General features: G+C 40.7%; 4 protein-coding genes across 5 annotated transcripts in view; 1 reads left to right on the top strand and 3 right to left on the bottom strand.

Moving 5' to 3' along the window:
- Positions 1 to 275: 275 nt before the first annotated feature.
- Positions 276 to 8,574, bottom strand: otop1 (otopetrin 1). Its single transcript, XM_022213052.2, has 6 exons — positions 5,864 to 8,574; positions 5,485 to 5,621; positions 5,115 to 5,173; positions 4,814 to 4,944; positions 2,771 to 3,678; positions 276 to 2,045 (listed from the first exon to the last, which is right to left on the bottom strand). The coding sequence occupies exons 1-6, from the start codon at positions 6,381 to 6,383 to the stop codon at positions 1,875 to 1,877; spliced, it is 1,926 nt and encodes a 641-aa protein (XP_022068744.2). The 5' UTR covers positions 6,384 to 8,574; the 3' UTR covers positions 276 to 1,874.
- Positions 8,575 to 8,899: 325 nt separating this feature from the next.
- tmem128 (transmembrane protein 128) lies at positions 8,900 to 13,753 on the bottom strand. Its single transcript, XM_022213053.2, has 5 exons — positions 13,582 to 13,753; positions 12,248 to 12,380; positions 11,543 to 11,704; positions 10,590 to 10,698; positions 8,900 to 9,384 (listed from the first exon to the last, which is right to left on the bottom strand). The coding sequence occupies exons 1-4, from the start codon at positions 13,679 to 13,681 to the stop codon at positions 10,599 to 10,601; spliced, it is 495 nt and encodes a 164-aa protein (XP_022068745.1). The 5' UTR covers positions 13,682 to 13,753; the 3' UTR covers positions 8,900 to 9,384; positions 10,590 to 10,598.
- A 9,506-nt stretch (positions 13,754 to 23,259) lies between these two features.
- On the bottom strand, positions 23,260 to 26,739 carry lyar (Ly1 antibody reactive homolog (mouse)). Its single transcript, XM_022213047.2, has 8 exons — positions 26,231 to 26,739; positions 25,999 to 26,113; positions 25,810 to 25,917; positions 25,333 to 25,413; positions 24,631 to 24,952; positions 23,951 to 24,010; positions 23,695 to 23,792; positions 23,260 to 23,533 (listed from the first exon to the last, which is right to left on the bottom strand). The coding sequence occupies exons 1-8, from the start codon at positions 26,350 to 26,352 to the stop codon at positions 23,396 to 23,398; spliced, it is 1,044 nt and encodes a 347-aa protein (XP_022068739.1). The 5' UTR covers positions 26,353 to 26,739; the 3' UTR covers positions 23,260 to 23,395.
- Positions 26,740 to 26,926: 187 nt separating this feature from the next.
- The window catches only part of zbtb49 (zinc finger and BTB domain containing 49), a 52,942-nt gene continuing 51,933 nt past the window's right edge, over positions 26,927 to 27,935 (top strand). Inside the window, exon 1 of one of the 2 annotated variants that reach the window (XM_051947863.1) lies at positions 26,927 to 27,553. In XM_051947863.1, coding sequence (XP_051803823.1) covers positions 27,402 to 27,553 — 152 coding nt within the window. In that variant the 5' untranslated portion in view covers positions 26,927 to 27,401. The remainder of the gene's footprint in view (positions 27,554 to 27,935) is intronic. The other variant, XM_022213050.2, reaches the window with a different exon arrangement.

The following is a 27,935-nucleotide window of genomic DNA, read 5'->3' on the forward strand; positions in this document are numbered from 1 at the left end:
CAAATTCTCTGGAGTAGCCCAACCCATAATCTGTGGATGTCATGTCAGGAGGCAACCTGTGTCCGGCACAACATTTACTGCTTTAGTACAGATGTCACTACAGCTGATGAATTAACAGATCAAAAATGATGCTTATATGGACAGACAATAAGAAAAGTATTGTATTATATTATTATATTATATTATATTATATTATATTATATTATATTATATTATATTATATTATATTATATTATATTATAGCTGTTGTTGCTATGGTGTTGCTAGTTTTGTATTGCATCCAAATCTGGTATAATGTAAAACTTAACAACAGGTATTTAAGAAGAAGACATGATGCAATAATTTAGTATAGGCTCATAGTGCAGAAGCTTTTGCCTTAAACAAAGTCTTGAAAATATAAATAGGTGGCGCCATCCTGTGGTGCAGAGCTCTACTGCATTGACACAGTGGAGCCCAGCAGGCAACATAAGAGCAGACACAAATGTGACACATTTTGTATATGAAAAAAGAAGGCTATTCTTTATTTCAATATGCAAAACGATACACATTCATCACTATTGTACACATCATTTCTTATCAGCACCATTTCATTTGAATTTCACAAAATCATATCACAGTGTCAGAATGATTTTGATCATTATTTACAAAGATGATAGTAACATTGCATCTCTGCAAAACAAAAACAAAGGGATTCACCACAACTTGGCACATATTGAGAACACATACAGAGGATAGCACCAGGTTGAGAACCTGCTGGATGTCTGACTGAAGTTATACATTGATTTGATATAAACTTGTACAGTACAACTACGTATGTATCTGTGCTTTAAATAATAAAGAAACAAGTGTTGCCATGGACTATGGTGTTTTTTTATTGCTGGTCCTTCAGTTGTAAACATCAGTTGTCATTGCAGTAATGCAACATGTTTTATTTTGGTGTAGTAATCCTGGAACTGTCCTTACCCATTAGCGTGTGATACATGAATTTCATGTTATCTGGGTCAAGAAGGGAAGCATTTTTGATATTTATTATCTCACCTTGGCCTTCTTCAACATAAAAAGAACTTTCTATCGGTTCAACGGAACAGAGACTTGGCTTGCAAAAGGACACTGATGAACCTTGAATGACTGAGATAGTCAGGTGCTATTTCTGAGAACTAAAGTCCAACTCACAAAGGTGATTTAACATACACTGGTAAGAATGTCACTCGTGTTGTTGCTCAGGTGCCGCTTACTGTTCCACTACTTTTTGAACTACTAATTGAGAACCTCATCCATATACAGTATGCAGATTTCAATTACAGATAAAATATGGGTCAAGTTGTACACCAACGCACTTGTGGCTCTGGTAAATACAGTACTATTAACTTATGAGATATTCAGACTAACAGGTGTTTCATTGGCTTCACTGTAATATTTTCAGATATGGTAATCAAGTCAGTAATGTATTATATATTTTCAGTCATTAATATGAAACAGTACAAAATGTGCATCTCAGATAAAGCATATACGTCTATATTGTACATGATCCACCAGTTTAAAAAAAGCTACTGAAATGTGATTACAAAAAAGCACAAAGGACCCTTTCTAAATTCAGGAAACGGTGGATTCTTTCCATCAACATCTTTAATAAGCCTTGCGTAAAACAAGGTAGTTCTTCAAGGAACGCAGGCTAATAGGTTCATCTTCTGCTGTAATCCCCACACTGAGGGACCTATGTTTCTTTGTCTCCACGGCTTGCTTTCAAGTCTGTTGGAGTGTGACCCAGACTGCCTCCTGAACGGTTGACCTGTGCTGTGAGACACTCTCGGGAGCTGGTGGTGACAAGTGTTCCTGTGCATGTTACCTGGCATTGTCAATCATCTGCCTTTCTGTCAGACTCGGCGGAACACCTCGAAGAGGGAGGCAACTGAGTGCATGCGGTAGAAAAGGTTCAAAGGGATGGCGAAATTGAGAACTGTGGTCCATATGCTGAAGCCAAACGTCTCCTGTTCCAGACCGTTGTCGTACTGTGGCCTGCAGCCAAAAGCAGGAAGGATCCACAGCTGAAAGAGAGAAAAAAATTTAATTAGTTAAACCTAAATCCGTTGATTTTGGCCACATGGGGGCAGCACAACAAACTACAAACACAACACTTTATAAAGATCAGTAGACATGTTGTGACATTAGCATCCATGGAATTGCATTGCAAGTCTAACACTTTCCTTTTAGCTCTGTTTTGGTTTCCATCACGTCCTGATTGAAAAATCTGGTTCTATTGTGACTAAATACTCCACAGCGTTTGCTAGCTAGTTACTATCTGTCGTTTGAAATTAGGCACAGAGTCTCAAGTGGAATACTGGGGTTATGTTACCGGAAACAGTTGCCAGCGGAAACTGCTGATAAGTATGGTGAGACTGAACCAAAACAGTAAAAATGGGGCAAAAAAAGACACTCTAAAGCACTGAAGGAAACTGCTGAGTTTCACAAAAGTTCTCTCTGGGTTCATCACTACAGTCATTTGCTTGTCAATTCAAAAGTATATATAGATATCTATATATAATTAGAGTACATTAAGAATAAAAATCTGCAATACCTGCTTGTGATAAAAAAAAAACAACAACAGCCTGAATGAAAAAAAAAAACAACTTACAAGAACATCATACCAAATTTTAAATGGGTTAGTGTGATTTAGATTCTGTTTTTCAATGATTACTCATTGGATTCATTCAAGCTTTATCAAACTTCAAATTCTGAGTAACTTTTCATCTAACAAACACTTGATGCTCACCGAAATGTTGCACATTATCAGTAAAACAGCTATGTTCTTCAGGATCTGCCTCTTTATATTCGGCGGTTCCACTACTTTGGTTCCCACCGGCAGCGGCACCTCAGAGTGTTTCCGTGGACACCGATACATCTGCCCGCTCTCCTCCTGCTCATTCTCCATGGTGACACAGGTCCTGTCCGGAGTCTCATAAGCTCGGTTGATGATGCCATTGTACGGTGGAGCCAGAGAAGAGGTGACTGAGAAGATTTCTGGAGCAGCAGGTAACTCTGGGTCCTCCCTCTCTCCGTTCTCTTGCTGGCGATACAGGGATTCTATGATGAAGAGGTTCTGGACATACTTCTCCAGAACAATCAGCAAAGAGTAGATCAGGTTGGTCCAGCGATAGGGAGGACTGCTGCTGGTGCTCAACACAGCCACTACGCTGCACCAGGACATGAACCAGGAGCCTATGGAGGATCCAAACAACAGCTCTGTGTCCAGTTGTCTCGATGGGTTTTTGGAGGTGTCCAGAGGCATGTGGTTCGCTCGGTATATGAGTAGACCTGAAGCGCCGGCGAAGCACATGACCACCAGCATGACAATGCCATAAATGTAGAACATGGAAATGGCTGACTGTCGCATTCGGAGGGACTCCTCTACATGGGTGATGTAGACCACCAGTATCCCGATGGTGCTGGCAAGTGCAAGTAGACCCAGAATGGGGCCTAAAGTCAAGCCCTGGGTTTTGGTAACCAGCCTTTTCCGGTTTGAAGAGAGGTCAATAGTACGCCCGATGTTCTTCCACATGACGAAAAGCAAGGCAGAGACAAAGATGTGGTACTCAATGTTGAAGGGGTAGAGATAGTAGAGGCTGCTGGAGAACATGGAGCAAGTACTGGTGGTGCAGTTACAGTCTGGCTCTGAGTGCTCTGCAAAACAAGTCAAATGTGTGCAAATGCATGAGATATATGAAAAATACAACAAGAAAACTGCTGCTATGGAGCTGTATATTAACACAGTTTGTCTGTTTTAAAGACAGAAACAAAATCGCCCTCATGTATTAGGACATATTAGCAGTAGGAAGAGTGAGATACCAAAAACATAAATATTAGAATCAATGTAAGAATAAAATAGAATGTATTGTAAATATTCAATATACTTTTTGTTGAGTTAAAAAAAAAGGCCCAACATCAAACACACCTTTACTAAGTGTACAGGTCTAAGAGTGACGTACAAAACTTCTCAAAGAGACTTCTTGACTTTTTTTTGATGATAGCTACTCAAGAAGTGTGGGTTATTCACCCTTTGCTTGTTTGTTTTTGAAATAAAGGTAATATTCATTTAATGCAATACAAAACTCCAACAGAACTTTCATATTTCCCTGTGGTGATTAACATTCATCAATCATATTCTACAACATTTTTTATTTCTTTCATTAGCTGACCACAGATCCAAACTTAGACCTAGAATGCCCTTCTTATACTAACTCCCTCCTTGTAATGTCCACCGCAGCACACTATGGTTATGCTGTTGCCCTCCAGAGATCTCATCCCTCCTCCCCCCTCCTCCGCCTCACCCACTCCTTTCCCCTCACCCCCGAAAAGCCTCCACTATGGTCGTGCACCCTTTAATTAAAAAGAGAACAACAGTCAGGGTGCAGCCAGCCTCACAGTCAGCCGGATATGAGGAGGAGCGGCCGAACCCCCCAACCCTAGGCTTAGATGTATCAGTTACTGTAATTGCAGCACCCTTGGGAGTAAGCAGCCTGGGGACAAAGCCGTATGAGGTCAAGCGGGGGGTTGCCAAGGAGGATGGTGGTGGCTGAAGTGTGGGGAAAGGGCCGGGAAGGGGGGCCCTCAGCAGCAGCAACGCTGTGTGTCTCCTGAAACCTAATAGAGAGACGTTCGACACAAACAAGACCCGCTGGGCGGCCGAGCTAACCTCCCTTCCCCTCGAAAACCCTCCTCTCTTTCGTTTTTCTTTCATCCATTGAAGTGAGCTCTCAAGTGGACTATTGTACTTTTCTTCTAGGTACAAGCCAGCAATCAACCCCTTGGCCCTTACCTATAGTGAGGTTTTCATAGCCTAGAGCAGAGAGTCTTCTCTTATGGTTGTTCAAGAAGTGCTCAGCCTCTGACATCACACCGTTGCACCACAGCAGGAGATTGGTAAAGACTGCATGGATTACACCGAACCTGAGCAGACAAACAGGTGAAAACGAGTCTGATAACCAGTTGACTGACAGCATATGGAAGAGGCAGGATTCACCTTTCTTTATGAGCAAGATTTTAAATTTTACACTTGCTTTAGTGTCTGTTTAGATTATTCATGGCTTCAATATCAAAATTCTTATTAAGTCACATACCTTTCAAAAGTTTCAAAGCTTTTGATGACATCCTTGATATGAAACCAGAGAAAATGCACCTAAACAGTTGAAAAACAAGAGTCACAAAAGCTTGACAAAACAGCATCCCAAATATATTCTTCTGTATATACTTAGTATGGATAATTATTACATATTTAATTACACTTAGCTGTTTAAGTCTCTACCAGCTACACTCAAATAACATGGACAATGACAGGATTATATTGTTGCAGCATTTCTGTACTTGCCTTAAAAACAAAGAGCACATTATTCAAAGACCTTAAGTGGTGCACAGAAAAAAAAGACACGGTTTCTAACGCTGCTGAAAGATTATCACTTTATTGAAATTAAACTGGGGTTGTAAACTTACCTGTGCTACAGTGTGACTTGCATGGATGACAGGATATACTCCGAGCACAGCCGACACACAAGACTGATAACCAACATAATACCCGATTCGGAAAGCATCCATAATCAGTGAAAGGAGTGCAAGGAGAGTCAAACCACCTACCAAGAAAAAAGAGACAGAGATCAAGTTTTTAACGGTACTAATAAAAGAAAACAAATCAAAGTTAATTTTCGAAAAACAAATTAATCCTCAGTCTCTCTTTGAGTTGTCAAACAAAACCATTTACAAAGATTTTGACTTTGGATTGCTTGAAGAAATAAAGTGCTGCTATTTTCCAAACACATAGAAATGAATGGCACACATATCTTATGCATTTGCTTCTGTGATCTCACAATCTTACCTCTTATCCAGCATGTGGTGGCGTGGACATCTTTCTCGGTCCTTGTGCTCTTCTGTCTGTCCTGCACCAGGATGTACCACATCATCCAGATCAGCTGGAGGATCATGAGGCAAGTGGCAAAGGACAGCAGGTGCTCTTCCTTGACAGAGGGGTCATGATGCGCAATGGCCAGCATCAGCGCCGCCCCGATCAGCAGCAAGTTTGTCCCGTACTGACCGCTGAGGATCTCTGCGTTCTTCCTCGGGTAGTCCCCTGACAGACTGAGTTTTAATTTGGTGAAAATCTTCTTGTCGTGCTCGGAGCTGGACGACGACGAGGAGCTGTGGCAATACTTGTTCAGACACATAATATCCAGGCCGCTGTGCTCCACCATGGTTGGAGTCATGTGTAAAAACCGCAGTACTGAGAGAAGAGCAAAGTCAAAGCCGTGCGCTATAAGTGCATTTGAGGGAGGCCAGGTGCGTAACCTGTTGCTACAAGGTGGGGATTCAGACGGATAGGTACCGTGCCAAACATGCATTCAATCTTCAAGGTCCGGCTCAGTGGTCACGCATAGTTTCAATGTCCAGCCTTGCTGAGGATGGGCTTGATAGATGCCATTGTCATCTTGTAACCCTGAAACTGAAATATGTGGTCGTGTAGCAGGCTCGCTGAGTCACTGAAAATGGGAGATTGCGTTTCAGTATTTGGTGATCCCAGATCCCCGTCCTCTTGAAACTCCCATATGTTTCAAAGAAATAGCTGAGCTTGCTTTGCCAACCATTCACTGCCTAAAGAAGCAAAAACTCTAAGCGCAGGGTTATCCACAACAACAGAAAAAAACGAGCTTCGTCCAAAACCAACTCTTCTGTGCAGCTGCCAGACAGTCTTTCCAGGTCTGCTGAAATCCTTTCAGGGCGGCTATCGGGTGTTGAGCGTACATGCTTGGCTGAGATGAAAGAGAAGATGACATTTCACAAATCTGCCACTTTTGCACGCTTTAGGTGAGTGACCTGTCGTGACAGAGCTTCATGTCCCAGCGTCACTAACTCCTCATGTTCACCATTGTGCTAAAGACGTAGTGAAAACCTTCGCTTTCATGTTGCGGAAAAAAGGGGGGAAGAATCAGATTTCAATGGTCAAATTCACAATGGCTTTTTGTGAGTGGATGTCCAGAAAGAAACCACACTGGGGCAGAGAGACCTCTTATAGAAATGACCCTCTCCTATACCCGGCCTGTGGGGCGGGGGACTGGGGGGTGCAATCAGCACAACAATAGGGGGCTGCTCACATGGATTGAGGATTGAAAGCTGATTTGATCATGTGAAGTCAAAGGAAGGTGTAATATATTTACAAACATTTAATGCTTCATATCTTTCAAAAAGAAATGTAGCATTTCCGTTTAAACTACCGATTTTCTGGAGCAAAACGCAATGAGTGAAACAGATAAAAGCAGCACGTCAATAGAGCTCATGCTGCTTTAGTAGTCTTCTCACATCCTCAAGCAATTTAGACATAAAAGTACGTTTTTTAACAGCAGTTGGACCCCTTAAATAATGCAAAAAGACAACTCGTTTAACATTTCAACAACAGCTTTTTTGTGTACTGACATCCAAAATATTGTTTTTCTCATTTGAAACGTTTACGCACGGATCTACAACAAACAGCCAAATGACTAAACACTTGGATTTATTCTTTATTTTACCTGTTCAACACTGCAGCACAGATGACCGTGATAACGTGCCATTACGCACGCTTCACTGCTTTGGACGAGTTTTATAAAATAACCTGGTTGATGCACACACCATCACACACTGGTAGCGTCAGACCTGCCATTTGATAAGTATGTACTTCAAGTTCAAACATTCATTTGTCTGTTTTTCTTTAGTTGTCCATTTGCTTTCTGACGCACACGGGAAAAACGCGGCTATGGACTGATGCGTGCGTAAAATGAGTTTTTAAGTTGATTAAGAGTTAGGGAAGGTTCTTGGCCTCCTTCAGGTTTTGGAGAAAATCTAAATATATTTAGCTAATATGAGAGGCCCATTAGCCTATCAGGAGGAACTTTTCACAATGGCATCATGAGAATAAGAACACTGATGTAGTTTCCACCATCCGCTGAGTATCTATTTCTTGATCACTGATAATCAGCAGAGTTTAAGAAAGAGGGCGATCTATTCATTATCTGGGAGTTTAAATGGGCTGCTGATTAAGTCAGAACATTTTGATTGAATTTTTAAGAGCTCAGTTAAGCTCTTTGTTGATTGCACTTGTGAACATCCACAAAATCCACAGTTAATTGAATTTGAGTGCAGTTCAAAAGCAAGTCAATGTGTGATCCTCTTTAAAAATCTGGCCATTTTAAAAAATGATTTAAAAGACCGAGATTACTTGCTAAATTATAATGCAATATTATATGTTAAACATCACAAAATTGGTCATATTTGGCTTTGTAATTTACATAAGAACAGGACACACTGATAAAAAGCTATTTTCATTAGTTCTGAGGCTGATTTCTTCATTGACATGTTCCTCAAATCTAGTGAAATTTTAAACACGACTGAGCACTGAATTCCGTCTGTATTGTGGCATTGTTGCTTTTACTTAAGTAAAAACCTCCCTAGCTTCTTCCACCATTGCTGTTAACTATAACTACTTAAACTATTGTCAACACACTGGAATAGTCAAACAAAAGTCAAATTGAAAGGAAAATGCAAACAGCTCAACCTTTTTCAAAAGTTGTGCACTTGGTGATTAATTCAAACATGAACATACATGCATTAATATTTGTCTAAGGTTGTAAGAAAAGGCATTATAACATTCACATAGATGTAATTTATCTCAGGGATATTGTACTACGTGAAGTTTTACCAGTGCATAAATTGGTGAGTCCTTACCTTATTTTAATGAATTGTTGATAATAATAGACCAGGAGAAAGAAAAAACTTCTCATGAAGCGTCGTCTTGGTTATTGTCTCACGCCTAACTGCTGTACCTATAAAATAACAGCCACGGGTGTGCTTTATGCTAGGAAATAAGTTCGTGCATTCATTCAAGTTAGTTACAAAAGTTTATTGAAGAAAAAAAATCACTATACAGAATATAAGCAGAAGGTTTTTTTTGTTTGTTTGTTTTTTTACATTCTTCACCACAAACCATTAAAGAAAAATAAAAGCTATTACAAAACTTTGTTGGTTTCCCCACACAGTTATAAATAGTGGAACATCTCCTAGCACAGTATTTCTCCACATTTTGGTCGAGATAAGCACAGCAGGCAAACTTTGCAGAATATAACAAGAAAAAGAAATGCAAGTTTGTTTTTAACAGAGCGCTTTTCAAAATCCATAAAGATGCTTCACAAGTGAAAAAGATTTTTAACACTGAAACAAGGATGTAGTATAGAAAATTAGTCACATTAAAAGCAGTTCTAAAAACAACATACAAACAACATAGAACTTGTTGCAGTCGTGGATGTGTTTGGGGAAAGCATTTCAGAGGGAAAGTGGAGAAAGACTCGGAGCCTCCATAACTGGTGCTTGGTCCTAGAAGGTGGAGACAGAAGGAGGATGTCAGAGGATGCTAGTGGAGCAGATTGAGGAGGACAAGAGCTTTACACTGTGTCTGTGGTGTGTGAGTCAGTGGAGGCTATTAAGTACAGGGGACGGTTGCAAGAGTGGAAATGGGTGAGCTAATGATATTCGTTATTTCAGTCCTTTCTTTGACAAAACACTAAAATGTATGTTCAGAAACTCATATCTTTAAATTCACTGCAGACGTGCCTCAGCTAAAACACCAATTCTTCTAATTCTATCTTCGCCCCCCTCATTCTCACACTCACCAAACCGGTCGAGGCAAATGACCGCCTTCCCTGGGTCTGGTTCTGTTGGAGTTTTTTGTTTCCCTCCCTATTGTACCCCCCCCCCCACTGTCGCTCAGAGGGAATCCAAAGGCAACTTTGGGTTGTTGGGTTTTCTATTTGAATTAATTGAACTAATTCTCAGAATTAGAAATACAAGCAGAATATGTAAACCTGTTAAAAGAGTGAGAGACCATCAAGACAATGCGACTGTCACTGAACGTAATTTTTCTATTGTAACTGCATTTTTACAGTGAAACTACCTTTAGAGCATACATATCTTCATCATATAAGTATACTGCAATCAAATTGTGTGTATCAAAAGACAAGCATTGCTAACTTTAAATATGTTGTAATATTGAGTCCTGTGTTTAATGTACGTGCTGAAAGGGAGATGTTATGTCAGTAAACCATTCTAGTATGTGTTTGTGAAAAGATAAGTAGTGGCATTTTGACTTTGCAGTCACGTTTTTTTTTTTTTTTCCAATGATGCTGGTAACTTGAGCACTGCATAAGAAACATGCAATGGAGAAACTCTAAAATCTAAACTAATCAGCAGCGCCAAATTGAGACTATTTAGAGGTCTGAAGCACTGAGATTAGATTAGATTAGATTAGAATGGAATAGAATCACTTTACTCATCCTCAAAGGGAAATTCAGTAAATTAAAGATGTAATCAATGTTGAGCAACATTTCACTTCACATTTAATATCATACACAAGTTCTACAAGCATCTTAACTTTACTTTTAAACACTGTTGCATGGTTCTGTGTATCTTCAAAGGTTTCAAGGCAAATATAATGTTGTTAATTCAATAAAAATACATTCTGTGAAAATTAAAATTATCAGAGCAGAGTGTTCATATGTAAATAAATAAAACATGATTCCCACCTGTGGCATTCATCCACACATAGAGATCAACATGACGACGCCCATGAACTGTGTGAAAAGGATCAGTGGAGTGAAGAAGGACCACACTGGCCACAAAGCAATGTTAAAGCTGCAGGAGACATAAGAGGTATTCAGAAGTAATTTATTGCATGCAGGGGCTCCCTAGGATAAATGTGAAAGGCAAAAAACACTAAATATTCTATACACTACACACTGTTAGTGGCAGGTCAAGTACTCTAATTACATCATGTGCTTTTTCTACATTTGTGGAAAATTCAGACGTACACTACAACTCTGGTACATTCTTATATGTGCTTTTTATGTAGATGTTTTTAAAACAATCACCTAAACTTGTTATTTTAAGAACTGTGACCAATATATGTGCAGAGGTGGGCTAAACGAATAATTGATTTCAAATCAAAAGCGCAACGTGAAACAATTTAGGATATATTTCATGCAGCATGTCTGACCAGGACTGTTGTGTCAGTGGTTTTAGAATTAATATCATCCTTTGGTGTGACACTCACGCTTTTGATTGCAACTCATCGGACACAACACGTTAAATCTATAACACCGTGAAGCTGAACTGAGGCTTGACTTTATGATATACTGCAAATCACAATCACAATATCTGTCAGAAAAATCTCAATCAGATTTTTTTCCCATGATGTTCAGCCCTAGTGCACAGCATTACATACAGTGTTTTGCTATTACTTATTGGACAGCCAGTGAGCTATTACTGTTTCTCATCACGTTACCAGAGAATATACAGCTGTTCACAGAAGCACATTTAAAGATGCAACGTAAATGATTAATTTTTATCTTTTTTGGGGCAGTTAAAACATAAATCTCTTGCTGTAATTTCTGCGGTGACATGCAAAAGTTTATCCGTTACTATAAAATCATGGCGATGAGAGCCAATTACAGTCTTGTTCAGTTTCTTTCTGTTTCACCTGCATGATGCTGCAATAAAGGCTGCAGTAGTGATGGGAGGAACAGCAGGGTACTCTTGGTCGTAGTGCTGAATGCCTTTGTACCACTCCAGGTACACAATGCAAAACATGGCCAGAGACAAACAGATCCCAAGAAGTATCAGACCCACATTGAACCACCAGCTGGAAAAACAGGGATAGAAATGATGATCATCGATACAACGACTGAAGGCAGTTTATTCAAGCTATTTGAATAGAATGAAAATAGACGAGAAACTGAGTTAGAAATACACAGGAAGGAATCGCATCAAAACAGAGCGTCCTAGTTTCAGAGGTCTTGTCAGTATCGGAACTGTAATACAACAAACAAAAAAATTTCTCTCTTTTGTGTCTTTTTTTTTTTTATCATGATCAAGAACCTTTCACAACAACAAAGGCTTTTCCAAAACAGTGCTTCCCCTAGGCTGACTGCTTTGGAGGGAGCGGATGGGCATGACCCACTTTCGACGCTCACCAGGAGTTATTGAAAGTGAGTCATGCAGCAAGACAACATCCCAGCTGTCGTCCAAGTTGTTCCATCAAAGAATGGTTAAATAAGAATAAAGTCTGTGTTTTGGAAAGGCCAAGTCAAAGTGCTGACCTTAATCCAACTGAAATGTTGTGGAATAGCATGAATGGAGTGGTTCATGTGAGGAAACCCACCAACATCCCTGAGCTGTCACTCACCTTTTGATATCTTCATTTTCCATAATGTTGTGGAAGAAATCCACATAGTAGGTCACAGCTACAGATGTCACAATCCAGAAGACGGAGTGTCTGTTAATGCGAGGTAGTGGTTTGGCATCTTTTTCCTCCCGACCTGAAAGACAATGAAAAATGAAGAGAGTTTACTTAAAGAGCATGCTTCATTTTACAAAGCTTAATCATTACTTGATACTTTAAAGGCTCACAAACTGTAACTCCAAGTGTTTTACCAATCATTAGATGCTTACATCTCTATCAAAACTGTGGTAATATTCAAATATACCACGTGGTATGACTCAGATTATACCGGCTAAGAGGCACTGACAGAGTAACAGTATGTCATTGAATTTACAACTAAATATGAGATTTGTCTTTCCCTAATAGAATGTGCTAAATCCCTGCCTTTCAGATTTAAGCAGCTTTTGAGGTGAAACTGATAGGTTTCTTTGAGATAATCTTGCTTCTCAGGGACCTATTAATCTCGATAATTTACTGGTTGATTAAACGTATCAGAGCCTGTTGCTGGCTGCTGAAGTGGTCCGGCATGCTGGGCTACTCTGTGCAGAGTTCACAATGAACTCAACGCCCTTGACAAGCTTCTGGACTACATCTTTAATCAAGCTTATGCCATGCTAGTCTATCTTCTAAACAACTCATACAAGATTGTAGTGAATCATCTTGCCAGAAGGACCCCTGATGGTATGCATTAATGTCTACATGTCATTAATAAAAAAAAAAACGAACAACTGTTTGGCTATATTACTATTATCAGTTTACACTGGCAATGACATGACCCTTGGATTGGGAACAGTGTAGGAGTAGGGTTTCCCTGTATTATGTTGCTGAGCTGACACAGCGGTTGTTCACAGTCAAAACAATCAAGAATTGCTGGATTTCTGCCAGTGAGGGCCTCAAAGTTGGACAATTGTCCACTGTGCAGGCTGCCCACAAGACAGCATTATAATAAAATGATGCAGTCACAATTTCCAACCGTTCTACTATATTTTAAAGAGTTAGCTCAGAGTTGAATTAGCTGTGGGTTTGTTTATTTTGTGGGTTTTGAAAACACCAAGTTGTTTGACAGCTAACGAGCATATGGACAAACGTAACCAGCACTGTTTGCTCTAGTTTGCAGCAGTATTAGTGTCAAATAAACATTTTTATAAATTTGACACAGTTTTACCTAAAGGACACCAGAGCTTTAACGCTAACTGAGTTTGTAAGCGGTAATGTTGCCTTTCAGTGTTAATAGTTCATGAGGAAACAAGTTAAAATTGGCTAAGAACGTTAGCCACCACCATTTCTATAAAGCTTACTCTTTTCATCTTCGTCACCCGACGTCGTTGTTTGCATAAGAAACTCCGCATCTCTCTTAAATCGATTCCGCAACGTTGCAAGCTCGCTGTCGTTAAGCATTGTGTTGATGCTGCTATTAGCTCTAAAGTGTTATGAGCAGGCGCTTCCTGTTTGACACCAAGTCGCTGTTTTATGACGTATTTCAAGAGACAGGGTTTTTTTTTTTTTGGTATACATTGACAGAATTTTACCCCCTTTACCAATGTCAAAGAACGGACAAAAAAAGAAAATGTATGACACGTAAATGAGCAAATTAACAAATTTAAAAACCTGTATCAAAATTTGCTCTAATTACATGTTTAAAAAAAGCATATGTCAAGCAAAAAAAACAAACAAACAAACAAAAAAACAACAACAAAACACTAGTAGACTATGTCTCATACCTTTTTATTCCTCATCATACATTAAAGGCAATACATATTGTTAGTAATTTTATACTTTAATATATCTTTGTTATTATTGTGTAAATTATACAGAAACAAAAAGAGCAAGTGTCTATCAGAGTTACTTATTTCAATAATATGGTATGCGTGTGTTTCCAAAAACAAGAGCCAAAAGTATAAAGTCACACTCAATCTTACAGGGAAGTTTATCTCTCAAACCCCTCCCAGTAGAGGGAAAAAGATTCTCTCACTGTTTTCTCTAACTGTTCCATTAACAAGGTAGGCCTGTGGAGGCCAAGGTACTCCAAGGTCTCCACAGATCTATTTGTGTGGGCCATCAAGAGACAAGATAAGGCCTCAATGCAGTCCAAGACTTCAGGGTTTAACAGGGCTCCTGATACAAGAGTAAATAAGAAACAACCTCTGCATGAGAGAACACATAGTGATTGAGTGAAACATCCAGATGAATATCATACCTTAGTAGTAAAATGCAGCAAAAGCAGTCAAATACAAAATTTCAATCATAGGTAACTGTGCGAATAAACAGGGGCACAAGGTGTGAATATAAAATTTGGTCAAGTGTCTATTCAGTACCAAACTCTGTGGGACTGATAGACTAAAATTGGTAACATATCTTTTATCTTTACACAAAGAGCATCAACCAAGCAAGACAAACAGCCCGGGAAATTTTAAAATAACAACTTCAAGGGTAACTGAGGATAGAATTTGCGTAAAAACAGTGCACCTTTGCTACCATCCCTCATAAAGTTTGCAGAATGCATAGTCGCTGGCCGTATTCCAAAGCTCATCTTGAATGTATACCTTTACATAGCGCTGGCAAGAATCTGACACTGCTGATACTGCTGTCCTGCTTCTGAACTCCCTGAATTAAAAACTTTCAACGAGGCAAAGACAGGGCTTGTACAGACAAAAAAGTGAATACTTTGTGGTTGGTTGCTACCACTATTCTGTATCTCAGCAGCAAAACACTGACAATTGCCCACTTTTGTCAGCTTGCATTTATTTGCAATGTAATTAAACAATTAAACACAGTTACAATTATTACACTAAAATGTAAGAATTGTCAAGTGGGGCCTAGTTATTTGAGATCCTAGGAGCAACCACCACCTAAATAAAAGCTTTAAGCAAACCAATGAAAAGTTAAAATGAGAAACTATATAAGTTAACCACATGATTATGCTTATGCTTGATGCAAGAATGATTTTAATAGGCTGATATATATTCTGAAATGATTATTGCTATAGAAGAGAATGATTTAAAATAAGTTATTTGATCATGCTAAGAAAAATGATTTAAAGAAGTGATTCAGTGTAACTAAGTGAGTTTTGAATGGAAGTAATCTGTGCTGTTCTGAGCTGTATGCAGACAGGATGGGAAAAGCAGAAGTCTCCTCAGAAATGAGGAACTTGGAGTTTCCACAGGATGACAGGATGGGCTCAGGCCTACATTGTCATGACAACTGAAGTGTGTGTAACAAGTGGATGTGTTAACAGAAAAGATGGAAAGAATGATGTATGCGTGATAGGAAGAAGGTTGTGTCTTAAACCTATGAATTAATTACCTGGGCGTACCTATTAGTTAGAATTGTGTGTGAAAATGTGTATGTGCTAAGCTGAAGTCGAACTAGGGTATAAAACCCAGAGACACAGACACTGAATTGGGAGTTCTCCCCCGGAGGGGAGAGATGCTGCTCGCCGGAGCTGCCGGAGAGCATCGCCAAAGTTCTGAAGAGTCGACACCGGACCCTTTTGCCCAAGAGACGTGAAGACAACGCAGGACTTAGGCTCCAGAGATCGCTGAGAACATCGTTGGAAGCAAAGTTGTTCTAACTTTGTTCAACAAGCGAAGACCACACTCTGCCAGACGGAGAGTCCTGAGAGGTCTGCAGTTTTCCAAACAGATGAAGAGAGGCAAGCACCCATGGCATCCAGAGAGGCACAGGAGGCAGCAGCAGAGGGCTGCTCCACTCCAGGGGCTGGAGGACCCAGTGACCCACCACAGCCTGATGAGACGGGGGCTTTCCACCACCACCATCCGACTGAGAAGACAGCTGAGACGCCCGCACTTGTGTTCCAGCTGCTACTAAAGATAACTGCCAGACCAACGATTGGCTATCGGGACCTCTCCACTCCCCCTGCCTATGAAGAACACCCTCCATCCACAAAGAAGACTTCGTACCGAGTCTGCTGGTCCACGGAGGAGTTCAACTAGATGCAGGACAAGACCGAGTGATACGGTAGTGGCCACGCTGTTCGCTCTCTCTCCTAAATTTACTAATTAGAGAAGATTCTTAGGTACGCTCAGCTTAGTTTAATTTAGTTAAGTTAGAAATAATCAGAAATAATTAAATTGTTTAATCATGAATAATGCTGTGCCCCTGCTAATAATTGCTTAATAAAACGCTATATTGCATTTAAAGAGAAGTCTAATGAAATGATTATGATTCACCTATTCTGCATAGTGGTAAAAAGTTAAGTTGATTGTGTGCATTAAATCTAATGGTTCTTAAAGGTTACTTTAATCCAACTAGTTATTTAAACATTACCCCTGAGGTTAGTTTTCCAAACCTCTAAAACAAACCTAGGAATATCAACAAGTGCCACAGTTTTAAGAGGAAAGCTGTCGTTAACAAACGTGTTCAATAAATCAATTCTACTACTTAGGAGGGCTGCTTAGTAAGAGAGTATTTATTGGAGTAAGAGGGGTAAGACGTTTGGAAGAAGACAGTTAGGACCTAGGCGAGTATTCCTCGACACCAGCTTAATTATTCTGCTGAAACCTGTTAGGTGGAATACTAATAGGCAGATAGAATCTAACCCTTTAAACGGAGAGCTGGTCCTGATTTAACCTGAGGCAAGGGTTAAAGAAGGCTATACTGAACGACATGGCGTCCCTGGGTGGGCTCGACTAAGACAGACGCTAAAAAGGGACTCCTGTCAGATGATACTGACCGACATGGCGTCCCTGGGTGGGCACGGCTCGACTAAGACAGACGCTAAAAAGGGACTCCTGTCAGATGATACTGACCGACATGGCGTCCCTGGCTCGACTACGACTAAAAGAAAAGTGTCCAAAAGAATATTCTGAGGGTCCAGACCGACACCTAGAATCAACCGCCAGAGCCTTCCAGTGGAAACTGGGGAAGAGAGGGCGAATCTCTTCTGACCGAGGGTCCACAGCTGCGGAGATTGGGGAAGGAAAAGGACGAGCCCTTCTGACCGAGGATCCACAGCACGGGTGATCAGCCGACAGAGAGACTCGGGATCATCACGCCTGACGGGAGGTACAGTGAGAACCGCAGGCTAGAAGAAGCCGCAGTGACCTTGGGCCAGCGCATCCCAGAAAAAAGGCACCGCGGAGCAGCCAGACAGAGTCTGCACTCATCCCTGCTCAACGGTCCTACGAGAGGTTTTGAGGAAGCAGACGACTCGAGACGACAAAGACGATGGCTGAGAGCCAGCCAGAGAAAGATGTACTCGTCCCTGCCAAAGAAAAAGAGCCAGTTCAAGAAGACGCGAAAGTCGGAGGCTCCGATGAATCAGAGGAAGAAGATTCATCTTCCAAAACCCCAGTGCCCGGGTAAACAACGATCAGTGAAGTGGTAAGAGTCCGCTTCGCAGAGCTTCACCCAGGTTCCACTCCGGTGTACCAGATCCAGATTGTACTGGTAGGAGAGGGATGGAGCAACTGTCTGCAAGAGACACAGATGAGGAAATGAGAGTTACAGGACATGCTGCATCGCAGGGCGAGAGCTCAGACGCAGATGAGGAAGTAAGGCCAAAAATAGAGTTGGCCACATCAGCTGCAGGCACCTCGGCTGCAGAGGCAGAGAAGCGGCTGTAGAGGATGGCAGCGTCACTAGGGAAGTGAGAAATTGAAGCACCAGAGAGCCCAGACGAGATTGGGGGGCTCACTGATAGGAAAATGACGAGATAGATCGTTTCGTCCAGAAGAGAAGAATTGCTGTCGGGATCGAGGAATGGGACCAAACCCCTAAAAGAAAAATTGTCCCAGAGAAGTACGTGGAAGAAGTGGTGCGGGTCGTACATGAAGCGCTTGGCCATGTGAGCACACTTCCTACCCGTAGGGAGCTGGAGAAGCTGCAACTCTTGATTCCAGAGCGCCGTATACGACAAGTGCCGAGGGCCTGTGAAGTATGTGGTCGATACAACGCAGGATGCCGAGGGCGAAGAGTAGACGGGCTCACCATCCGGAGCACTATTCCCTGGGGTTCTATCTGCATGGACGTAGCAGGCCCAATGGGGGTTGCAGGGAGAAGAGGTGAGAAATACCTTTTAGTGCTGGTGGACTCTATGTCATTCCATATGGTTACTAAACCAGAGAAGAAGGCTAACAGCTACAGTGTGGTTGGCATGCTAAGAAGAGCTAAATATGAGAAGCCTGACATAATAAAGGAAGTTTTAGATAGCAATACAGTTTTGCTTGAAAGAAGAGGAATCCAAGAAGTGGAGCAGCTAGAGCCAGTTCCAGATTAAAGAAAACCAGGAATCAAAAACCATGGCTACGAGCACACAAGGCTTACCACCCTTCGTCGGAGTAGCCAACGTTAAAGGGGTGGTTACTATGCAGAGAAATACAACGAGGCTCTGGGCAGGCAGAGCCCTGAAAAAACTGGATGATGCTGAAAACAGAATCCTGTCAGATGATGCAGAGATGCAAGTCATCGGCGGCTGTGAGGACACATCTGAACTGTTGCAGATCGTGGGGGAAGTGACCGTCACCACTGAAGACGATGCATGGACGCAGCTGGGTGATGTGGTTAACCTGTCTGCTCCAGAGGATGATGAGTATCTTTTAAAATGACCTGGTGTTAGCTACCTGTGATCTCAAGGAGAGGGTGTCAAGTGGGGCCTAGTTATTTGAGATCCTAGGAGCAACCACCACCTAAATAAAAGCTTTAAGCAAACCAATGAAAAGTTAAAATGAGAAACTATATAAGTTAACCACATGATTATGCTTATGCTTGATGCAAGAATGATTTTAATAGGCTGATATATATTCTGAAATGATTATTGCTATAGAAGAGAATGATTTAAAATAAGTTATTTGATCATGCTAAGAAAAATGATTTAAAGAAGTGATTCAGTGTAACTAAGTGAGTTTTGAATGGAAGTAATCTGTGCTGTTCTGAGCTGTATGCAGACAGGATGGGAAAAGCAGAAGTCTCCTCAGAAATGAGGAACTTGGAGTTTCCACAGGATGACAGGATGGGCTCAGGCCTACATTGTCATGACAACTGAAGTGTGTGTAACAAGTGGATGTGTTAACAGAAAAGATGGAAAGAATGATGTATGCGTGATAGGAAGAAGGTTGTGTCTTAAACCTATGAATTAATTACCTGGGCGTACCTATTAGTTAGAATTGTGTGTGAAAATGTGTATGTGCTAAGCTGAAGTCGAACTAGGGTATAAAACCCAGAGACACAGACACTGAATTGGGAGTTCTCCCCCGGAGGGGAGAGATGCTGCTCGCCGGAGCTGCCGGAGAGCATCGCCAAAGTTCTGAAGAGTCGACACCGGACCCTTTTGCCCAAGAGACGTGAAGACAACGCAGGACTTAGGCTCCAGAGATCGCTGAGAACATCGTTGGAAGCAAAGTTGTTCTAACTTTGTTCAACAAGCGAAGACCACACTCTGCCAGACGGAGAGTCCTGAGAGGTCTGCAGTTTTCCAAACAGATGAAGAGAGGCAAGCACCCATGGCATCCAGAGAGGCACAGGAGGCAGCAGCAGAGGGCTGCTCCACTCCAGGGGCTGGAGGACCCAGTGACCCACCACAGCCTGATGAGACGGGGGCTTTCCACCACCACCATCCGACTGAGAAGACAGCTGAGACGCCCGCACTTGTGTTCCAGCTGCTACTAAAGATAACTGCCAGACCAACGATTGGCTATCGGGACCTCTCCACTCCCCCTGCCTATGAAGAACACCCTCCATCCACAAAGAAGACTTCGTACCGAGTCTGCTGGTCCACGGAGGAGTTCAACTAGATGCAGGACAAGACCGAGTGATACGGTAGTGGCCACGCTGTTCGCTCTCTCTCCTAAATTTACTAATTAGAGAAGATTCTTAGGTACGCTCAGCTTAGTTTAATTTAGTTAAGTTAGAAATAATCAGAAATAATTAAATTGTTTAATCATGAATAATGCTGTGCCCCTGCTAATAATTGCTTAATAAAACGCTATATTGCATTTAAAGAGAAGTCTAATGAAATGATTATGATTCACCTATTCTGCATAGTGGTAAAAAGTTAAGTTGATTGTGTGCATTAAATCTAATGGTTCTTAAAGGTTACTTTAATCCAACTAGTTATTTAAACATTACCCCTGAGGTTAGTTTTCCAAACCTCTAAAACAAACCTAGGAATATCAACAAGTGCCACAGTTTTAAGAGGAAAGCTGTCGTTAACAAACGTGTTCAATAAATCAATTCTACTACTTAGGAGGGCTGCTTAGTAAGAGAGTATTTATTGGAGTAAGAGGGGTAAGACGTTTGGAAGAAGACAGTTAGGACCTAGGCGAGTATTCCTCGACACCAGCTTAATTATTCTGCTGAAACCTGTTAGGTGGAATACTAATAGGCAGATAGAATCTAACCCTTTAAACGGAGAGCTGGTCCTGATTTAACCTGAGGCAAGGGTTAAAGAAGGCTATACTGAACGACAGAATGTAAAAAAAATGTAAGAATCCTGCAAAGTCATCCACTTTCATGATGGTTAGAATATTCAGTTGTTTTTTGAAAAAAGGGAATGCTGTCTTTTTTAATTATGTAGGAATTTAAAATTATATTTATGTTTTTGTAGCACTGAAGGTACTCTTAAGGGAGTAATGTGTCGCTCCTGCATGTAATCTCCGTTAGGGAAATCTTAAAGGTAACAGGGTTATATTTGTCGCTTCTTCCATAAGCAATCCTTGTTCTTTTGTTCTCAAGATCTCAGTGTAACCATTGATGAAGATCTCAATTTCAGCAGCCACATTAGAACTGTTCCAAAATCCTCATTCTGGCATCTTAAAAACATAGAAAAACTGGCAATATTTGCATCCTAGTAAGATTTTAAACAACTCTTTAATGCTTTTATTACTTTTAGAGTGGACTACTATAATGCACTCGTTATTAGTCTCCCAAATAAGGCCACTAGACTTTTAGAACCCATTCAAAATGCTGCCAGTAGAATAATAACAAACACCACAAAGACAGAGAACATTAGTCTGATTATTAGGTCCCTGTAATGGCTTCTTGTTAAAACTAGAAATGAACTTAGGCCCTACTTATTGTCTGTCGCCGAATGGTCTGACACCAAAATATATCAGAGATATGTATGCTGAAGCCTGAAAAGTTTCTCAGATCTGCAGGGACTGGTCTAGGGGAACCCAAAGCTCAAAGCAGAAACGATCAAATTATGTTTAGTCATTCTGCTGCCTGCTGCTGAAACCAGCTCTGAAATTAAGATTTGACCCAAATCTTATGTTCACTGCATTTATTCATCATTTCTACTTTTTTAAAGTCTCATCTAAACTACTTCTGTTATTAAACTGATTTGCACTTTTATTCACTCAATTTTGGTAATTTTTTTTCAATTTTATTGTATACTTTTGTTCTTTCAGTTGCAATTATTTTACATTTTTTGTGTGCACTTCATTGAACACTGTATTCAATGTTTTTCCTGCTGCATTTTATCTCTTACGTTATTTTTTCTCATTTGTCTGTACTTTCATTCATTGTGCATAAGGTGCTACAGATATTAACTTGCTTGTGCAGATGCGCCAGATTACAATGCTCCTTAATGCTCCAAGATTACCTCCCTTAGAAGAATGTTAGTAAGAGAAGAAATCCATTGTCATGTTTTGCTACCTCCCAATGACTAGAAGCAGCAGACAATGGTGTTCTCTGTGATATATACAATGTTCTCTACAGAATGACTACATTAAATTGACACTATACCCTCATGACTATGCTAGAATAAATAAGCTGAAATAGTAACACAGCAGTATCAGTCTATGGAATCTGGTTATTTTAAAATACAAGTAATGTGTTATAGACTCAGTTTAACACTCAAAGTAAGTTCATCCATCCATTCTCTATATACCGCTTTATCCTCACTAGGGTCGTGGGGGGTGCTTGAGCCCATCCCAGCTGACTTGGGTGAAGGCAGGGGACACCCTGGACAGGTCGCCAGTCTGTCGCAGGGCTACATATACAGACAAACAATCACACACACATTCACACCTACGGGCAATTTAGAGTAATCAATTAACCTCAGCATATTTTTGGACTGTGGGAGGAAGCTGGAGTGCCCGGAGAAAACCCACGCATGCACAGGGAGAACATGCAAACTCCATGCAGAAAGATCCCAGGCCCCGGGATCTTCTTGCTGCAAGGCGAAAGTGCTAACCATTACTCCACTGTGCAGCCCTCAAAGTAAGTTGAGATCAGATAATATAGCCACTATTAACCAATGCAAAACATGCTACTGTGCACACAGTTCATCCTGGGATATCTAATGGAAGAAATAAAATGTTGATCAGATTTTTTTTTCCAGTAGTAAAGATAGGATTAGTCTGACTATCCTGTGGGATCTGGATTAAAACTGAAGAATTAAGCGCTATTGAGTCCCACTGGACTAGAAAACATCATTTTAATACCAGCAAACTTGAGTAACAGCTTGACTAAAACCCAAAGTATGCAATATACAATTACAGGTAAGCAGCGTGATGAATGAGCATCAGTGTTAAACCTGCTGGGATTAGCAGAGCTTCATAAAGCTGGGCAGATTTCCTCCTGTAGCCCCTCCTGCTTGTGTGTGCGTGTGTGTGTGTGTTTGTACAGGTTAAAGAGACTACTCATTCTAGCCGTGGAAAATCAGACAGCATTAAAACTTCACCTGAGGCTGACACCAAGCGTCTTGCTTCTATGGAGCTTCTGTGTCCCTGGCCAAGTGAACCCCGTTCGGGGTGCCGAGGAATGTGCATTAGCTTCGTCCCGTGTGAGAGTCAAATTCACCTCAGGTGCACCTCTCCCGTTTCCCTTCCCCCACTCTAACATCCAATCCCACAGATAAGGTGCCATTTCCCAGCCTTACCGTGAGCTTGGAATGTGAAACAGAGCAACCATCTATCACAATTGTCATTTTATACATTAAACAACACTCAAATGTAGTAAGGTAATATGTCAAAGTCATGCTGACCAGCCCCACTATGCAAGAACAGGACACAAAATGCAGTCATAAAATTTTTAATCTTTAAGATTATGTCATCTGTATAAAAAGGAACATGACAGACAACAATGACTTTGAAATTTTAAAAGTCTAGAAACAACATGCATTACATGCCAAAACGGTAACAGAAAAAAAGTCTAATTTACAAGACGAACTCTGTCTTTCAAAATTTTGAACTTGGGATTTTTGTTGATCTTCTTGTTGAAAATGGCAAAGACCTCTGTCTCTGTTTTAAAATTCATATCACCAATGTAAGAGTAGTAGGCTGCCAGTACCTGCAAAAGATGAACAAGCTCTAAACATCATGATGAAACAAAGAGGATTCCTATTTGGGAAAATAGCTATAAGAACTGCATGCTTGGCTAAGAGGTCTGCTTCACAAATAAAGAACTACTCAGTCTTGTACACAGGCAGATTAAAGCACTCCATTTCTCACCTTCTTTCTGAGTTTCTTCACAGACAGTTCATGGTCAGGTGATTCTCTCAGTACTGCCTTGATGTTTCCCTTCCAGTTGAACTTGCCTGGAGGTTGATCTGAAACATAAATTAAGCTTCCAGCATTGACAAAAATCACAAAGTTGTTTCCTTGCTGTCAACAAAAGACACAACACTGACCTCTGGTGGCTTTATCATTTAACACAATGATATTTAACAGCGTACATCAGTCTATGTCATGTCAGTAACCGTTTTACCTTTGGACACAGCTTCATTCTCAACCTCCTCTGACATATCCGCAGCCTCTGAGTCGCCAACTGGAAAAAGTGCAATCAAAGAGTTAAACAGTAAAGTAAATTCTAAAACACAGACGTTAATACTTTAAAAAAAAACAAGTAAAAAGAAGAAAAATGGAACGTCACTGTGAACTGTCTGAAATCAAATACATGAACATGAATGCATATGGGAGGATGCTGTTACTTAAACATTTCCTCGGTCTTATTAGCCTCCATTTGGTAACCAGAAAAAGATTACAAAGCTATAAACTAAGATCCACACATAAGTATCAAACTGCCTTCACAAGTAACCTGTTCTGCTAATAATAATATATTCATACAGAAAACTCACTGGCTGAGCATAAAAAAATAACAGATCAAGTTAGCTCTGGGAGGACAGTGGTGCAGCGATTAGCATCATGCCTGCATGGGTTTTGTCCAGATGCTCTGGTTTCTACCCACAGTCAAAAGACATGCATGGCAGGTGAACTGGAGATTTGCAATAGGCTGCAGGTGTGAGTGTAAGCGTGCATAGTTGTCTCTTTGTGTTAACCCTGCAATGGACCGTCCATGATGTACCCCATTTCTTGGTGAATGCCAACAGACCCCCACAACCCTCTACAGAACAAATTGTAACAGATATGGAGAAAAATTGAACTTACTCCTGGTTTTCTTGAAAGGTGTCTCACTTTCAGCACCGTACTGTTCTTCATCTCCACCGTCTTCATCGCTGGCCTTTCTCTTCCTGTCCTTTTTTTTCTTTTTGCCTGCCTGGTCGCCCTCTGGCTCTTGCACAGCTGCTGCTTCTGCACCTTTCGTTGCTTTCCCATTCTTTTGCTGACGTGCCTCTTTACGCTCCCGTTTGTTCAGCTTCTTAGTCTCAACATCTGGGTGACCATTTTGTTTTTCATTGGTGCAAGTGTCCACTTGGTCTCTTGCCTCTGTCTGCTTATATGCTTGAGTCTGCTGGGTGGCCTCCGGAGCCTGTCAATAATGGATGGGCAATTAAAGTAACTTTAGATACTGAAAACTTTTTTTTTTTTTTTGCTTTGACGTAACTCATTGCCACTAGACAGCAAAGGGAAAACCAAACAAAGAAACATATTTCTGCAATGACTTTCCTCATCTCTCTGTAACACATTTACAAGAGTTTTAATATCAGATAATCTGGATAGGCTACTACCTGGATAAGATCAAGAAAACCTTTGCAACCTATTGCTAAGGCCTCTGGAAACAGCTTCTTCTTTAAATTTAAACAATGCTAAAAATAACTGTCCTTCAACCTTATCTGCTCCAAGCTGTAAGATTAATATTCACTTGAAACACTCAAACAAACAACAATCACCTCAAGCAGAGTAACTTACATTGTCAGCAGCAGCAAGAATTTCCCACACTTCATCATGTAGATTTGTGTTGGCTATTTTAAGACTGTTTCTCATCCAGTTCTGAGGGGAAACAAACAAACATGACAACTGATTAGTTCATGCTTACTCATCCTGATTTCCACAACGACTACACACCAAAAACTGCAGCCAAGTCAGGTTGCAACATTTTTTTTCATTGTCAATTAACTAAAATGAAATACAATTGTGTACAAAGTTGATTTTGCCCCCAAAAGTCCAAGTTTCTGCTTAAATGTCCACAACCCAAAGATATTCATTTTACTTTTACAGAGAAGTAATGGGACTGGAGAATATCCAAATTTGAGAAGCTGGAATCAGAGAATTCTCATGTTTTTTGTTTTAACTTAAATAATGACACATTTTAACAGTTGACCATCAACTGATAAATCAAGTATTAAAAACATATATTAAAATTGTTACAGTTTAAGCAATACCAACCTGAAACTTGGCCTTCTTTCTTGGTACGTTATCATAGGCACTGACTTGTCTCAGCACATCTCTCAGCTTTGCACTGACTCCTGGTTTGTTCATGGCTTCATTGATTCTCTTCAGGAAAACAAACAAACAGTTAGAAAGAAAAGCATTTAAATGTTAACAGAAATGGGCACTGTTTCACTCTGTGTTTACCTGAATCCACTGTTGCTGCTTCACATCCCCTTTATTAGCCTTAGCCTCGTAGCCTTTGCCTCCATACTTCTGATCTTCACTGATACATTTATTGTGGTTTCTGTAGTCATTGCCCCTATGTAACATACACAAAAATAATATTAACAAACATGTAAGTAGCTGGTAGCATCTAGCTAACGTTTTTCTGTGTGTGTGTGTGACCAGAAAATGAGAAAACTCAGTCAGTACTTACCAGAAGTCTTTTCCACAGTCGATGCAGGACAGGACCTGGCATCCCCGGCACATGTTCACGTGTTTATCAACCTGGGCTTTTTTCAACGACTCACCACACGCGTTGCAGGTGAAGAAAACCATTTTGAATGAGTTGTCTGCTTGGCTGGACTGAAACGAAAACTGTAACTTCACTGAACCTGTAAGTTAAACGCGTAACCGAAGCCAACGTATAAACTGAAATCCGTACAATCCTTACATAAAAGCAGGACCCGACCGCCTGCAACGCTGATACAAGCTAAAGTTAGCTAAAGGGTCGTATCTTTACCGTAACCAAAGCTAGAAAATGTTCTGAAGAAAGCTAGCACAAGAAGATTTATCTAAACGTTTAAATGTCGTCTGCTGCCAGGTTAGATTTGCTTTGCTTCAAATTCGCATTGGGATACAAATATTCTCGTGCTCTGTGCCATACCAAGAAACTTTTCAAAACACACGTGACTACGTCACCTCTCGGTGGCTACATTATTAGTTTTCCGTGTGGAAAATGCAACCAAACAAACGTTCTGATGAGGATGGAAACGATCCTTTTACAAAGCTTGTTTTAACAAAACCTATATAGTAACTTCCGGCATGTCAATTAGTTACACTGTTTCGACACTTTACAATATATTACAAAGCCGCTTTTTTGAAGTATCAAAATATATGTTTCTGTTTAATGTTTAGGCTGCTCGAAATACAAGTGGTACCAGGAAGTGATGTAATGCTGTTACCGTCGAAAAGTGACCCATCATCCAAATGAAAGGTGGAATCGTTGAGTGTAGGTGCGGATTTGTGGCTACTGTGACTGAATTAACTATAATTACGGCTAATTATCAGATGTAAATGTCTTTCTGTAGGGATTTTGTACTCCAGCCACTCGCTTGTTCCGCTGCCGCGGCTGGTTAGCCTAGCTTTGTAGTTGGCGTAACAGTTTTCATCCAATTTTTGCATGGGTGGTCTCGCAGCAGAGACACACTGGATTCTGCGCGGTTGTTGAACTGAACATAAGAAGATTGCCATTTCAAAAATGTTGACAGCTCTTGTTGGCTTGCTGACCAGAGGGATGAATAACAACTCCGTGTGCGCAGTTGTTGCTTTTGATTTGTGTCCCCGTTGCTAGCTTTTTAATGAAGAAGCTGAGCAGCTGAGTGACCATGGACACCCTTTCCAGCCACAGCTCCTACCTCCTCCAGCAGCTCCAGGAGCAGAGGATCCAGGGGTTGCTCTGTGACTGCATGCTGGTGGTCAAAAGTGTCTGCTTCAAAGCCCACAAAAATGTCCTGGCTGCTTTCAGCTCCTATTTCAGGTAAATTTAAGTCTTTATATAAATGACCTTGTCTCGTCTCTGTCTGGTTATAATGCGTGTCTTTATGCTGACAACATGATTTTTATACCGTACAGATACTCTGCTTTCAACTATCAGAAACTTCTAGGCTTCACTGCTTTGCTCAATTCCAAGTTGCACTCAATAAGCATGAATTCTAAATTATGAATAATTTCAACCAGAGTTGAAAACATTGTTAGTACAGATGTTAAATGAGTTTCGGGTACAAATATTTGGCAATTGGGATGATTTTATGATTTTAAAAGTCATGTCTCCACTCCGGTGTCTCCTCTACAACAAAAATGTGTTTCTTTTGCAGGAATAAACAATGTTTCCCTTTGCAATATTGCATGACACTGAGCTT

Source organism: Acanthochromis polyacanthus, chromosome 5, assembly GCF_021347895.1.
Source record: "Acanthochromis polyacanthus isolate Apoly-LR-REF ecotype Palm Island chromosome 5, KAUST_Apoly_ChrSc, whole genome shotgun sequence".
NCBI classification, from domain to species: domain Eukaryota; kingdom Metazoa; phylum Chordata; class Actinopteri; family Pomacentridae; genus Acanthochromis; species Acanthochromis polyacanthus.